The sequence below is a fragment of the Zalophus californianus genome, chromosome 9 (assembly GCF_009762305.2).
Source record: "Zalophus californianus isolate mZalCal1 chromosome 9, mZalCal1.pri.v2, whole genome shotgun sequence".
Taxonomy (NCBI): domain Eukaryota; kingdom Metazoa; phylum Chordata; class Mammalia; order Carnivora; family Otariidae; genus Zalophus; species Zalophus californianus.
The window spans coordinates 102,739,684-102,754,127 of NC_045603.1; the positions used below are offsets into that span (position 1 = coordinate 102,739,684).

General features: G+C 48.8%; 1 protein-coding gene across 3 annotated transcripts in view; it reads right to left on the reverse strand.

Annotated features, from left to right (window-relative positions):
- Positions 1 to 14,444, reverse strand: part of NINJ2 (ninjurin 2) — a 76,670-nt gene that overhangs the window by 34,317 nt on the left and 27,909 nt on the right. Inside the window, exon 1 of one of the 3 annotated variants that reach the window (XM_027593862.1) lies at positions 558 to 880. The exons of the other annotated variants lie outside the window; for them this stretch is intronic. Coding sequence (XP_027449663.1) covers positions 558 to 653 — 96 coding nt within the window. The 5' untranslated portion in view covers positions 654 to 880. Of the gene's footprint in view, positions 1 to 557; positions 881 to 14,444 lie in introns of those variants that run through there. 3 annotated transcript variants of the gene reach the window in all.

Below are 14,444 nucleotides of genomic sequence, written 5' to 3' on the forward strand. Positions count from 1 at the left end.
AATCTTATCCTATTCAGAAATAACAAACTCCACCATCATCAAATGGCTGTCTTTGTGAAGGCTGAGTGTAGGCACCGCCTTTGCAGCCACCATCTCAGTGACAAAAGCCTAACATTTCTCATGAAAAGCAGCGATAATGCACTTACTATGTGCCAGACACTTTTCTAAGCACTCTACGCATTTTAATTCATTTGATCCTCAACACAACCTTGCGAGCTTAAATACAATGTCAGCCCCCATTGTACAGATGAGAAAGCTGAGGCAGAAAGAGAGTAAATGAGGTCACATAGTAAATGGCAGAATTGGGATTCAAACCAAAGGCCGTCCCGCTCCAGGGCCCCTGTTCTTTAACCATGCGTCATACTTAGACCAACCATGGGCGCAGGTGTCTGCAACAGCTTTCCTGCAAACTGAACCCACCACCCCCTTAAACAAGCGATCTGATTTTAGCCAGATAACTCAGAGCAACACAGCGAGGGGCAAGAGCAGAGGTGTCAGAGGTCAAAGATCTGTATTCTACTCCTGGCACTGCCATTCCAAAAAGGAAGAACACTTACGTTGATTGAATGCTCAACACAGGTCAGGTACTGGGTGCTTTCCATGTTTGATCTTCCCGTCGCTGTCCCTCCCTGGGTGTCGGTTTCCTTACACATCAGGTGGAACAGGTGACTTCAGTGATTGGGTCTAGACAATACTCACTGGAGATGTACTAGGTGCACAAAGCGCTATGCCAGGTGCTGAAGGGCACAGACAAATGAAGTAGAGACCTTAAACGGGCCAATTCCCTTTCATTTTAGAATTCCTTTGGAGTTGAGCAAGGCCATCATTACCCCCCCTTTTTTTTTAAATGGGGGAAATGATATTTGAACACTCAGTTCAGTTGTAGCCAAACAGAGTGTGACCGCAGGGCGACTCTTAGCTCGGGGCCCTCTCTGCTCCCGACCCTCCCACTTCATCCTGACATCACTGTGACTAAAAGCTACAAAGTCCTCTTTGAGTTCCTCACTTCCCCCAGTCATTTTGTACCTCCATTCTGCCTTCCCCATCCTGACAAGCGCAGACACACGCGCGCGCGCCCACACACACAAGGCTGGACCCCCGAAAGACGCAGGGTCAATGCTATCCAGTAGCTGACCATCAGCCCCCTCTGGCAGCCCTCCTTTCTTGTGCAGAGCCCAAAGCGCAGAGCTGAGAGGGTGAGTGCACAGTCAGCAAAGCCGCAGCTACCATATGCATCATGACTCATGAGCCCATCCGCTGACTCGGAACTGAAGCCTCTTGCCCCGTCAAGTAATTATGGTGCGCAGGAAGTCCTCAGCTAAAGATAAGGTCAGTCTGGTGGCTGAGAGGAAGGGGCTAGTAAGCGCAAGCTTCTGTTAAACACACCTTCCCCTGCCCCGGGCTCTCCTGCGGCAGCCAGCACAGCGCACTGCAAGCAGTAGGTGCCCAGTGCAGTGTTACTGGTGGATTAGCTGTTCTGAACTGCTCCGCCCAGCACAGCTGCAGGATGGGGTTGCTAGGCAGGAGCATAATATGTGGGTCTAGTGCCTAAAGGAAATGATTTCAACTCCCTCTTGTTTAGCACGGCTGAGCTATGACCAGGAGAACCGCAGCACTGAAGATGTGCTCTTTAAAGAACGCCGTGTTATACAATTCACTTCCGCAATCTGTCCCAAGAACTTCCGTTTCTATCCCCTAAGTTAGGATAGAGGAAGAGGCACATCATCTTCAAGCTTTCTCGAAGTGGCGCAAGAGTGCAAAGGGCTTTAGACATCTATTAGTCTAAACTCGTCCTGTTGCATCCTCCTCACCATTCCCGTGTCCATGCTTCCATGCCTGCCATATCTTTCCCGGGCAAGAACCTCCTCCCCAGGCCAGAGTCAGGAGGGACAAAAACTTCCGTGAACTTCCAGGAACCAAGGCCACTGTTTGTTGTAGGAGGTCATCCCCCAATATATATTTCACCTTCTTACAGAGTGGTAGGATTTTTGACCAGGCACATGAACACCTAGCTAAAGCCAACCTTCCCCAATCTCTCTTGCAGTTATGTCCACGTGATCAAGTTCTAGCTAATAGGAATCTTCAAGAGGGGCATCAGGGTGGTTCAGTTGGCTAAGCGTCTGACTCTTGATTTCAGCTCAGGTCATGATCTTTCAGGGTCATGAGATGGAGCCCCGAGTTGGGCTCTGCGCTCAGCCAGGAGTTTGCTTGAGATTCTCTCTCCCTCTCCCTCTGCCCTCTACCCAATAAATAAATAAGTAAATTAAATAAATAAAGTCTTAAAAAAAATAAGTTAGCGGGAACAATCATGAACTTAAAAGGAAGGACAGTCCAGTTGGACTGGACATTATGGTGAGCCATCCTCAACAGTGTGCATAAGACGAATATCCTAAGAGTATAGTAACAAGTTAGAAGGAGCCTGGGATTCTAACATTGGGGAGGCCACATATTATCCCTGCAGTGCTTGCACTCAGACTGTTACCCACAGGAGAGAAATAAACTTCCATCTTGTCTAGCCCTTATTATCTCGGGTCTTGGACGAGCTGCCAAACTTGTTGTCCTTACTAAAACAACACCCTTCGGGATACAAGGGCAGTCACAACCTCCCCTTCTCTGAGATTCCCCCACTCTACTCACCCAGGAGCAGCCTAGTGAGTTCTATTTATGAAAGCTTATCATGGTGATCTATGAATGCGTGGCTCATCTGGCTGTTGGCTGAGTGGACCAGGCATAGGCATCCCATCCAAGCAGGGCCAATCAGATTCTGTCTCCCGTAAAATTGCAAATGAGATTCACTATTGCTGTCCAACCACTGATGATGACATGAACTAAGACACACAAGGAGAAGCAGAAATGAAAGGCCAGTCATCCTTGGAAAGGCAGAGTGAAAGAAGCTGCCTAGGTTGGGGTACTGGCTTCCTAGTTTCTGGTTCCAGGCCTTTGTATGGCCTCCCTGATCATTTTCCCCATGGTTCCTAGGAAAGACTCTGACATCTTATAATAAATTCTCCCTTTTGGTCTTAGATACTTTAGGTTCATTTCTGTTACCTCTAACCAAAAGTGTCTAAGTGTCTTTGGATCCTTGTAAAGACCTGTGTATCCTTGCAAGCCAGGGAGCCCACGCCTTTGCGGCCCACTCCATGACATACTGGATCCTTTAATCATTATAATAAATGGGTCTGAGGTGAAATAAATGGATGGATAGATCAATTGCCTGGTTGATAGGTTAGCAGGTCAATCCATGGACTTTCCAAGGGACGCTAAGCAGGCCTCGTGGAATCACCGAATTAGGAGTGAAAGGGGCCAAAAGCATCAAGCAAAGTGTGGCTATGGAAGTTTAGTGGCAGGGCCTGGACCTGGAACCCTGCCTGGCCCTGGACCCCCCAGGCTTATTCCACCTCCCCTGCCATCAGGCTGATTGATTTGGGGGGTGCTCTGACACACCAGAAATAGCTCCCGCATGCTGATGAGCAAACTCCCTAAGACAGCTGTGTCCGAACTGCCCTTTCTGTGGCTCCTAAGGAAAAATGCAAAATGATCCTCTTCTCTTTTTTCTGGGTCATTCTTTCTAATTCTAAATCTCACTGTGGATTTTAAAGAATAAACATCTTCTCATCCATGGAAGGAGTAACGAGCGTACCCCTACCGCGTACCCAGGGCTTGTGCACGGCACGTTATTGCTATTCCGTTTAAACCCTATAAGAAGCCATTTTCCAGGAGACGGAAGTGAAGTTGAGAAGGAATAAGCAACTTGCCCAAGACACACAGCTGGTAGGAATGGTACTAGGGAAGGAATCCTGGCTGGGCTGGCTCGAAACCCTGTGTCTTTGACACGATGTCACACTGCCTCCTGAAGTTCCATCTTTAGCAGTCCTTTCGGCCTTTACTTTCCAGCTTTCTCCATGGGCACCTGCTCAGCAGGGCTTGATTTAGGTGAGTGGGTGTGGGGCTGTGAGCCCCAGGCCTAGTGGGGGAGAGGCGGCGCGCCGGGTGAGACCTGTGGGGCCATGGGAGGCTCAGCAGATGGCACTCCTCTCACAGGGTGGCCTCTCTTTCCCCCTCTGGGGCCTGTCCTCCCTCACTGCTGGCCTCCGTCTGTTTCCCACTTGCCTCAGGCTTGTGTTTCCCTTCTCCATCCCTAGGCAGTCTTTAGTGCCTGGGCACTGAGGCGACCCCAGCCTCCCCTCTTACCCTCCACAAAGGGAGGTCTTGGGTACTCCTGTGTGCTCCCTTCTGCAGAGAATTCATCTAGGCAGCTCATTCTTTTTCTCCTCAGAGAAGGAAACAAAGGCCTCACACCTTCGGGCTCAGCCTGCCTGCCTTTCAAGCTGTGTTTGCACCCACCCAGAGCTGAGTCTCTAGCTCAGGTTCCCAGAGGTCTGAGGGCAGGACTATGTCTTCACATGCCAGGTGGCATGCGTTGTCAGCATTGTCAGCACCCTCTAGAAAACAAACAGCTGTCGTGCAAAGACGAGGAAGCTGCCAGGCCTGGGGAGGCTGCGGATGACGTCCGTAAGCCTGAGGTGTCGACCTCCGCCATCTAGCACACAAACTCAAGTCCCTGACAGCGCCCAGAGGCCCTGCCGGAACTCCAGAAAGATTCCGCACTTCCACGGTCTCTCTGAGGAATCGAGGGTGAATTCAACATGTGAATGTGTACAAGGGTGCGTGCAGGGAAACCTCTGGTTTGTTGGGGATTGTAGGAACAATAATCTATAGTTATCTCTCACTTCTGGTAAATGAGTGATTCTCAGAGGAAAAGTGCAGGCCCCACTAGGAAGTTTCATCAAATCTCGGGGACCAGAGTAATCAATGAGAACATTTTACATTTATCCAAAGGAGCATGATTTTTTAAAAGGACAGACTCCGCCCATACAAAAGACATACTGCTTGCCATTCTTTTCTCTGCTTGAAGAAATTCTACTTACTCTTTAAAGCCCTGGGCAGCCTTCCTCAGCCCCATAGGCTAAATTGATCGCTCTTTCTCAGTTCTCCCAAAGCATTTGGTTCATCCCACTAGTACAGCGTGTACCATGGGCTATTACCGAGGGCTACGTGAGAGACTGTCACCCCAGGGGTGCGTGCTCCCCTGCGAGCACGGGAAATGTGCCTCACATGACTTCCTGTACCCATTTCAGGGTCGAATGACAGGCGAGAGAAGATCCTGTTCACTGGCAGAGAGGTGGTGCTGGTGTAGAAAGCATGTGGGAAGAAAGGACGGAAGAGAAAAGCGAGGAATATTCTCTGAGAGGGTCTATGTTACAGGGGATTTTTATCTACTCTGAAGGGCTTCAGAGAGGAGGACTTTAAATGGGCTAAAGGTCAATTGGTTAGAAAGAACTAGTGAGAATTTGTTGGGGGCAGAGGAAGTTCCTGGGAAGGTAAAGGACTGGTTCAAGGAAATTTCTTTCCTTTTTTTTTAAGATTTTATTGACTTATTTGAAGGAGGTGGAGAGAGAGAGAACAAGCAGGGGGAGGTACAGAGGGAGAGAGAGAAGCAGGCTCCTCGCTGAGCAGGGAGCCTGAAGCGGGACTCAATCCCAGGACCCTGGGAGCATGACCGAAGCCGAAGGCAGACGCTAAACCGACTGAGCCATGCAGGTGCTCCTGGAAATTTCCGAGGGTGGGAAACCAAGACCACCCTGCTTTTCTGATTGGTTGCCTGGCCTAGGTTGAAGACAAAGGCCTACAGACAAAAAGCTGCAAGAGCAGACGTGGACCTCACCAGGAATGGAAGTTAGAGGAGGAAAGGGAACGAAGCAATGGTAATAACCTGGTCATTGGGATTAGCTGTCAACATGCATGGAGTAACCAGACTGTGTACCTATAAATTACTCAGCGCTCTATGGTTTATCCCTCAAGATTTTTTGCATTGTGCTGAGGGTGATAGGAGCCTAAGGTTTTCAAGGGATGGAAGGCCAGAAAACATCTGTGTGTCATTACAGTGAAACGTGATCGCTCCAGGCCCAGGGACAATGACAAGGACGGTGTTAGGGGTTTTCATCAGGAAAGGCACTCCCACCCCCTCTCCAAAAAGGCAGGAGGCCAAGATACCAAGAGCAGGGACTTATGAAGTGGGTCTATCTACCAACTCATAAATTAGAAGCCAGACTTCTGTGTGGCACAAGGAAACTGCATAGCAATCTCCTTTCTCATACCTTTAAGCTTTGTCCAAAATGGAACACTCTTCCATACGGCAGCCCTTAGGTGACCCGATTCTGGAGACAAGAGTCCCCAGTTATGCCGGTAAAGGATTACTAACCCTTACTTTACCTTCCAGAATAAATGCTGCAAGTGTCTGGCACACACGATGCAGAAATTGGCCGCATTTCATTACAAGGCTGTAGCCACCCACTGCTGTTGGGCAGTGCCCCCTGCCCTCACGTCAGCAAGGTTGTCGTAGTGGAGACCGGTGCCAACTAAGAGCACATGGGCAGAAAGACACCAGGGGAGAGCATGCAGCAGCTGGAGCACGGTGTGTCTGGCTGAGGCTTTGCAGGCTTCTTGCCTCCGAGGAAACCTCTGGCCCTGGGTTGAGACACACTCTTGCAGATGCCTGCCTCTCTGCATCTACCTCCTTTGGCCTCCCAGACCTGTCTCCACAATAGCTGATGAGGCAAGTGTCCTGGCCAAAGCACCATTTCCTTCCCTTTCTTCCTGGGCTTGTAATTAAGGGGTGTCTGTGAGGCTCTCAAGCTCCTTGGGATAAAAGGAACTGTCTGGCTCCTGTGCTTTTTCTCACGGTTCCCTGAGCTCTCCAAGGTGGTTATTGCCGGTAGAGGCTCACACGGCCAGCTGAGCGAGGTGGCTCCCACCCCAGAGCCCTCAGCCAGGCTCACAGGGTGCCCTGGTCCCTGGGCACCCTCGGCCCCGCAGCATCAGTGTGTTTTCTGTTCTCTGCTCCTTCCCCAGGATGTTCTGATTTCCTCACCTCAGCTCTCTTTGTATAGCCACAGAGGTTAGGCAATGACTATGGGGCAGCAGGCCCAGGGCCCAGCTTCTCAGGAAAGGGCTGCTCCTTCACAAGGTGGTCTGAAGTCACGTGTTCTCCAGAGCTTCCCCTCCCTGGCACTCTGGTCACTCTTTCTCCGGGCATTGCTGTTCAGAGGTCTCATACACCCCTGTCCACACCTGGCACCCCGGTAGAGACAGTGTCATGCTCTGGTCAGGGGTGCAGACTCTGGGGTCACCCTCCATGTGCATGAATCCTGGACCTGCCACTGGCTTGCTGTGTGACCTTGACCTTCATCCCATATAAAATGAGGCTCAGAATAGTTCCTCCCCTATAGAGATGATGTGAGGATCAAATGAGAGAATTTATTCAAAGTGCCTCGGCTTTGGTAAGTGCGAACCAAGTGGTGTCCTTTTCTGAGAAACATTGTCCACAATGGCCCTGGATTCTGATCTGTAAGCCTTCCTTGGATAGCCCAAATGAATGGCTTTTCCTGCCTGACCCAGTGCCTCTCCTGCTTCAGGGTAGCTGCACTTTCTGACCGAGCCCAGGGGACAGACTACAAAGTGACAGGAGAGGTGTCTGAGGCTCAACGGATTGACCTCTCCAGACAAGACCATGCCATGGGTACAAAGCTCTCGTTTCACCTTCTTAAGGATTACCTTGTTTTCCTGTGCCCAGTTGAAGGATGATGATCGAATTGAACTTGGGTACCATTTTCAAAGCCTCTCCTTTCTGGAGAGAAGAATTACACTCTGCCACTTTCTACCAGGAGCCTCAGACCACGGCAGGGCATGACCTACATGAATCAGAGAGGTGGGACGTGTGGGAGAGATTACAGCCTGCGTCTCCCTCCCACTGCGCGCTTTCATCACTACCCTTCCCAAGGGGGAGGCCCTGGGGCTGCAGGAAGGGAGCTTGGGTCTCAAGAGGGTTCTCTCATCCTGCCTAGCTCTGAGCAAGAGCTGTGGCATGTAAAGGGAATGGAACCAAACACGGGGAGCTCTTTACTCCTTTTTCTACCTCCTTTCCCACCCCCTGTCTCCCCCACAAAAATTATCAAAGAACAAAGCAGGCTGGAAATCACCCAATATCCTCTGCCCTCACGATCTCCTCTGCTTTCTCTCGGGCTCTTGCTTGCGGGAAGGAATCAAATGAGTTCTGTTGTGTTCCTTTGCAAAGCACCAAGCAAGCTCTTGGTTCAAAATCTCCAAGGGCAGATTTACATATTATTTGCATATATTAGAGATTGTTCCTTCAAATGTTCACACTGAGTCCTATCATGATAAGGTAAACATCCTTAAGCAGGTCTGCATTTGCTCCTGGCTTCTAGGTCCCTGTGGTTTCTCTGCAGGACACAGTACATTCATTCTCAGCTTTATCATTCTTGTTGGATAATTTAGGTAGATCATCCCATTTACCTGGTCTGCAAAATGGGAATGATAATCCCTGTCTTTTACATGGGGTTGTATGGGGGCGCCTGGCTGGCTCAGTCAGTGGATCATGCAGACTCTTGATCTTGGGGTTGTGAGTGTGAGCTGCACATTAGGTGTATTGATTACTTAAAAGTAAAATCTTAAAAAAAAAGAGAGCAATTGTTGGGGCGCCTGGGTGGTTCAGTCAGTTGGGCATCCAACGCTTGATTTTGGCTCAGGTCATGATCTCAGGGTCCTGGGATCGAGCCCCACATCAGGCTCTGTGCTCAGTGTGGAGTTGGCTTCTCCTCCCTCTGCCACTGCTCCTGCTCTCCGTCTCTCTCTCTCTCAAATAAATGATTAAAATCTTTTAAAAAAAGAGATCATAGATATAAAACCATTTCATAAACTGTAAAGAACAGGTAAAAATCTCAGATATTATTATTGTCATTAAAATTATTCAGTGAAAAATGGTACGCTGGTAATCTGAAAGGGACAAAGCATTTCCTAAGGTAAGTAGGGGAGACTAGCATTTCTTGATTTAATGTCAAACTGCATAAAAGACCCCTCTGTCCCCTTCTGCATTTTGCCAGGACGCTGGATGGCAGGAGCCCTGTTCTGTCGATAGGACTGTCCCAACCTATAGGAACTCCAAGCTGGGCAAGGCCAAGGTGCAGCCCTGACCACAGTGTGGTTCAAAATCCTGTGGGAAGTCAGTGGCAGGGTGGGGGTGGGGTGGAGGTGGGGAAAGCGTTGAGAATGCTGTGCTGTTTTAGTGCAGGAAGGGATTCGGTGATCAATGCCCAGCCCCCTTCCCCATTTTACAGATAAAGACACTGAGGTTCAGAGAGGGGTGTTGCTGGCTCAAGGCTCCCAGCAGGCTTCAGTGAGCAGTCCTGGCTGACCCATTGTCTCTTGCTCCAGAACTTCTGTCTCCGTCTGCAGAGGAAAAGAGGTTCTCGGCCTCCCAGAATAGCAAAAGGCAAACACACTTGGTTGAGAAGAGCCCTTCAGAAAGAGACACTAGTGGAGAAGAAAACTCACACACCTTTCTCTGAACCTTGGCTTTAACCCACTGTCTGGACACAGGTGGTTTTAAAAGTCCGAGCTGCCAAGGCCTTGAATGGCCTCTTAGAACTCGATGAGAGCCCTGCTCAGGGGCAGAAAAACTGGTCTCACATCTTCCAGGCCCAGCCACTTGGGTACCACAGACAAAAGATTCTCAGAAAGGTCAAGGCTTCTTTCTGACAAGGCAGGAAAAACAAATCCCAGCACTTTCAAAGGTCATGAGCCTCAAGGGAATTAGGTAAGGGGTGGGGAGCCAGCAATGTCTTTGGAGGGGAGAAGTAACCAGCATGAATGGTCCAGGAGGGAGGAAGTTTGTTCTCAGGACCATTGCATTCAGTTTAGTAAGTACTAACTAGCAGTCTGCAGTGTGCTGGGTGCTTGGGGCAGGGGACCCAGAATACATTTGGCCCCTGCTTTCAAGGAGCTTGCTGGGGGAATAAGGCTCTCACATGAGTCAAAAGAGACAAAAGGCAGAAGCTGTGTTTAGGCCAAAGAGAAAATACTCCAGAAAGAATGAGACAAATCAGGAGCACCTGGGTGGCTCAGTTGTTAAGTGTCTGCCTTCGGCTCAGGTCATGATCCCAGGGTCCTGGGTTCGAGCCCCGCATCGGGCTCCCTGCTCAGCGGGAAGCCTGCTTGTGTTCCCTCTCTCGCTGTGTCTCTCTCTCTGTTGAATAAATGAAATCTTTGGGAAAAAAAAAAAAGAATGAGACAAATCAGCGTGGATTCATATAGTTCTGAAGAGCTTCATGGAGTAGGGAAATAAATCTTTGTGTAAGCCTAGAAGCTTTAGTTGGTGAGTGAACGGGGAGGGAGCATTTCAGGGTGGAGCACAGCCTGGACAGAGGCGGGAATGAGCACAGGAACTCACCTTTTCTGACCTCCTCTGTGCATGAGCTGTGAGCTAGAATCGGAATTTTATTTTATTTATTTATTTTTTAAGATTTTATTTTTTATTTATTTATTTGAGAGAGAGCGAAAGAGAGTGAGAAACAGTATGAGAGGGGAGAGGGTCAGAGGGAGAAGCAGACTCCCCGCTGAGCAGGAAGCCCGACGCGGGACTCGATATCCCGGGACTCCAGGATCATGACCTGAGCCGAAGGCAGTCGCTTAACCAACTGAGCCACCCAGGCGCCCTAGAATTGGAATTTTAAAGATTAAGTGCCTCTGTCCTCACGGATGAGCATTGTTTGTGGAGTCCGCCTGGGTCCCTGGAAGATGTGGCAAATAGGTTTCTAGTCTCTTGGAAGAGAAGGGCCTCCACATCACTGGTGAACTCTGGCTGGCTTTAGAATGATTCCTTGAGTAAAGGGGTGGCAAAATCATTTAGTCCTAACGAGGACCCAAGAATCCTGGGCCCAGTCAGCCTTGCATAACAGAGTACTGCATAGAGGTTACCCCTGTAGGCTCTGGCTTTAGGCTTGGCATTGAAGCCCATCCCTAAAGCCCTTAGTAAGTGTGTGGCATTGCCATTAACCTCTCCAAACCTCAGTCTCCTCATCTGTAAAATGAGGATGAGAATAATACAGGGGTGTGGTAAGGATCACGTAAGGTGGGGCTTAGCCCCTGGCCGGCCCCTCCGCCCATGGCTGCCATTGTGTTCTGGGTTGTTGCCAAGGCCTGGTGCGGCTTGGTTGACTCTCTTGTCTGATGGTTTCCCAGGTCTGGTAATCTGAAGGGATTGTGGAGAATCTGATTGCTTGTCAAATTGCGTAAAAAGGCCCATCCTGCAGTTTGCTCGGGTGCTGGATGGCAACAACAAGGGCCTGTCAGAGGGCCAGAGTCCTTTCTTCCCTCAGGTGCCCTTCAGAGAGGTGGCCCTCTCAGTGAGGGGAGGTGTGGGAGGTGTGGGTGTGGGAGAGGAAAGTTCCAGGGCCAGTGGGAGACTGGAGGCTCTGAGGGCATTCTGCGGCCACACAGGAGTCCTGCAAAGAGCCTCGGAGACAGTAAGGAAGCCCACCGGGTTCTGGAAGGTGCTCCACCCACCTCGCTAGGAGACTCATGTTTCTAGACCACAGTCTCCTCATCTATAAAGTGAAGACCTTAAATTAGGCCGGTGACTCACACTTTGTGGGAAGAGGAGAAGGTCCTCAGTTACAGTATGGGGTTCCTGAATCCAGAGGCTCACCGATCATTGCCTATGGACGCAATAAATAATTCATCTCGCATGTAGGTGCTGAGCTACTTTTCAAACACACAGAGATGCTGCTGTCATTTTTAAAAATACATATTTGAAGGAATATCACATATACTGTTGCTTTTTATCAGCATGCAGTTTTTCATTCAGGGACCCTAAAAGTACAATTACACTTACTTGGAGGAATCCAAAAGCATTTTAGAAGTTTTGAAGAGGTACAAGCTTGACAAGTTTGGCTCCTACTGGATCAGGTGAAGGACACTCAACCTTCCCTGGACTGTGGCTCTTCATTCCAGCCTGACAAATGAAGCCTCCCCTTCTAGCCTCAATCCCCTTGAACAAATAGTAGCCACTAGAAGAGGTGCTCTTGTGACAGTGAAGACAAAATGGAAGAAAGAGGGACAGGTAAGCAAGTTGCCTCATTGTAAGAGAAAGACAACCTTTATAAGAAAATCGGGGAAATCCTCAGGACTCTAGCAGCTTGAAGGGCTTTTTTACAAAAGTGACCTGTCACTTCCCTATATTTGTCACTGTTTCCCACTGCACACATGTTTGCAGCACATGGGAAGTGGGAGGAGTTGGAATGTCCTCCAAATTCCCCTGACACCCAGTTCCCACCTTTATCCTCTAGAAAAACGCTCTGTTTTGTTTTGTTTAACTTCAGGAGGTCACAGACCCTTTAAGAATGTGATAAAGGTTAAGGGCCCTCATTTGACCGGAAAAAAAGGTACCCACACCGACACGTGCATATATAATTTTTATTTCAGCAGGTTCCCCACCCCCTGAATTCACCACGGACCTCCCTGGGCATTTCTAGACTTCAGGTCAGGAAATCCTGTTCTTGTGCTGGTTGTTGTCAATGAATTTAATTTTACCTTCTCTTAGTGTTCTATAGATTGAAGCTCTAAAAGTCTCACCAGACTTTTAACGGGACCTCTGAGTGTCCCACTTCCCAGCTGCTACAGGCTCCCTAGACTTGGGAAGACAGGTTCGGAAAAAAAGCTGCATGCTCTAAGGCAGAGCATCGCACATGGAGACCTCCTCTCAACGCTAGCTCCCATGGGTAGCTGGAATAAGGTGAATGGAAGCACAAAAGGGGCTTAGGAACAGAGGCCACCTAAGAGTCAAGAATCTCTCCTGACAGGACCATTTTTACAAGCATCTGTCTAGGAACTCTGGACCTGCAGACTTGTAGTCCTTGAAATGGAAAGCTGCTCTCATCTCTGGGAAGGATCTCCAGCTTCCACTCCTCCTGCCCCCTATCCACTGTTCTTCCGCCTTCTCATCCTGTGTTCAGGTGCCTTGTCTGAGGGCTCATCCTCCTGTTGAGGCCACCTGCCTGCTTAGTCCTATGAGTCCCTGAATGAACAAGCCAAAATCAAGGAAGATTTATCCATCCACCTAGAACATCATTCTGATTCTGAAAGTCCAGTGGTTTTTTTTTTTTAAAGATTTTATTTATTTATTTGAGAGAGAGAGAATGAGAGGCAGAGAGCACGAGAGGGAAGAGGGTCAGAGGGTCAGAGGGAGAAGCAGACTCCCTGCTGAGCAGGGACCCCGATGCGGGACTCGATCCCGGGACTCCAGGATCATGACCTGAGCCGAAGGCAGTCGCTTAACCAACTGAGCCACCCAGGTGCCCAGTCCAGTGGTTTTTAACCAACTGGAGCCCAAGCTCAGTTGGCCCAAGAGCATCCATCCTTAAACCTTAGTTTGCATCTAACACTTGCTCTGGGAAGACAGAGAGGGCAGTACATCTGGGGGTGCTGGGTGGGGGTTGGGAGTGGGGAAGCAACAGGTACCACCAATGAGAGTCCGGGCTGCCAGGCTTGGCTAGGATACCACAGTGTGCACCAGGCAAGGGAGGTAAATTCTCCAAATACCAGGATGTTGGGCAATATTTCAAAGAATGAAATTCATTGCTATTACAGCCCTTCCTCTACCCACCACCCTGAACTCTATGTCCTGCCCTTTTCCTCTACAATATACTACGCAAATGATCCATTGTTCTCTATAATCTTACCCTGTTGGGTTCAATTTTATCTCAGCTTTCTAGGACTCCAAACCTCTAGCTGTCTGACTATCCTCACAGCTTGTGTAAGGGTATGAGCACTTCGAAGGAAGATGGGCAGAGGAAAGTGCTATACATCCAAATCCTTCCACTTAATTATTTTATCCTGTGATTTTGAAAATTAATTTATCTAATAAATATTTATGGACCTCTAGTTAGGTTAGGACATGGGGGATATGGGAGAATGTATTTAATTAGGATATGGAGGCTATGAGGGACCATAAAGATGTTCTAGGTACATAAAGAAGTACTAGGAGACTAGGTACTGGGATATGGGAAAATATAAGAATGAGATTTGGATTCTGCTTTCAAAGAACTTGCTGTCTAGTAGAGGAAATAAGACTCAAAAATAAGCCACAATACATGGAGGTGTGTGTGTATATATATATATATATATATTATATATATACATATACACAATACATGGAGGTGTATATATTAAGCCCTAGCTTAGTAACTGTCACATAGCAAGTGACATTTAAGTTGGACATTGAGGAATGGGTAAGAGTTGGAGAGACAAACTGAGGAAAAGGCGTTCTAGATAGAAGGCATGGAAAGAAACTTGGAAGCAATAGTGGTGGACCTACATGCAGAATAGCAAATAGCTCTATTTGGTAAGAATATAGGGAACGGAAGTATTAAGAGTGAAGGCTAGAAAGCCCAGGATACGCTTGGCCAGTGGACGACCTTGCATGTCAGGCTTAAACATAGGTCGGGATTTTAGGGGCATCGCTAAAGCTTTCTAAGTGGAAGAGTTCATGGTGATCATAGCTGTATCTCAGAAAGATTAATTTGGGGGGT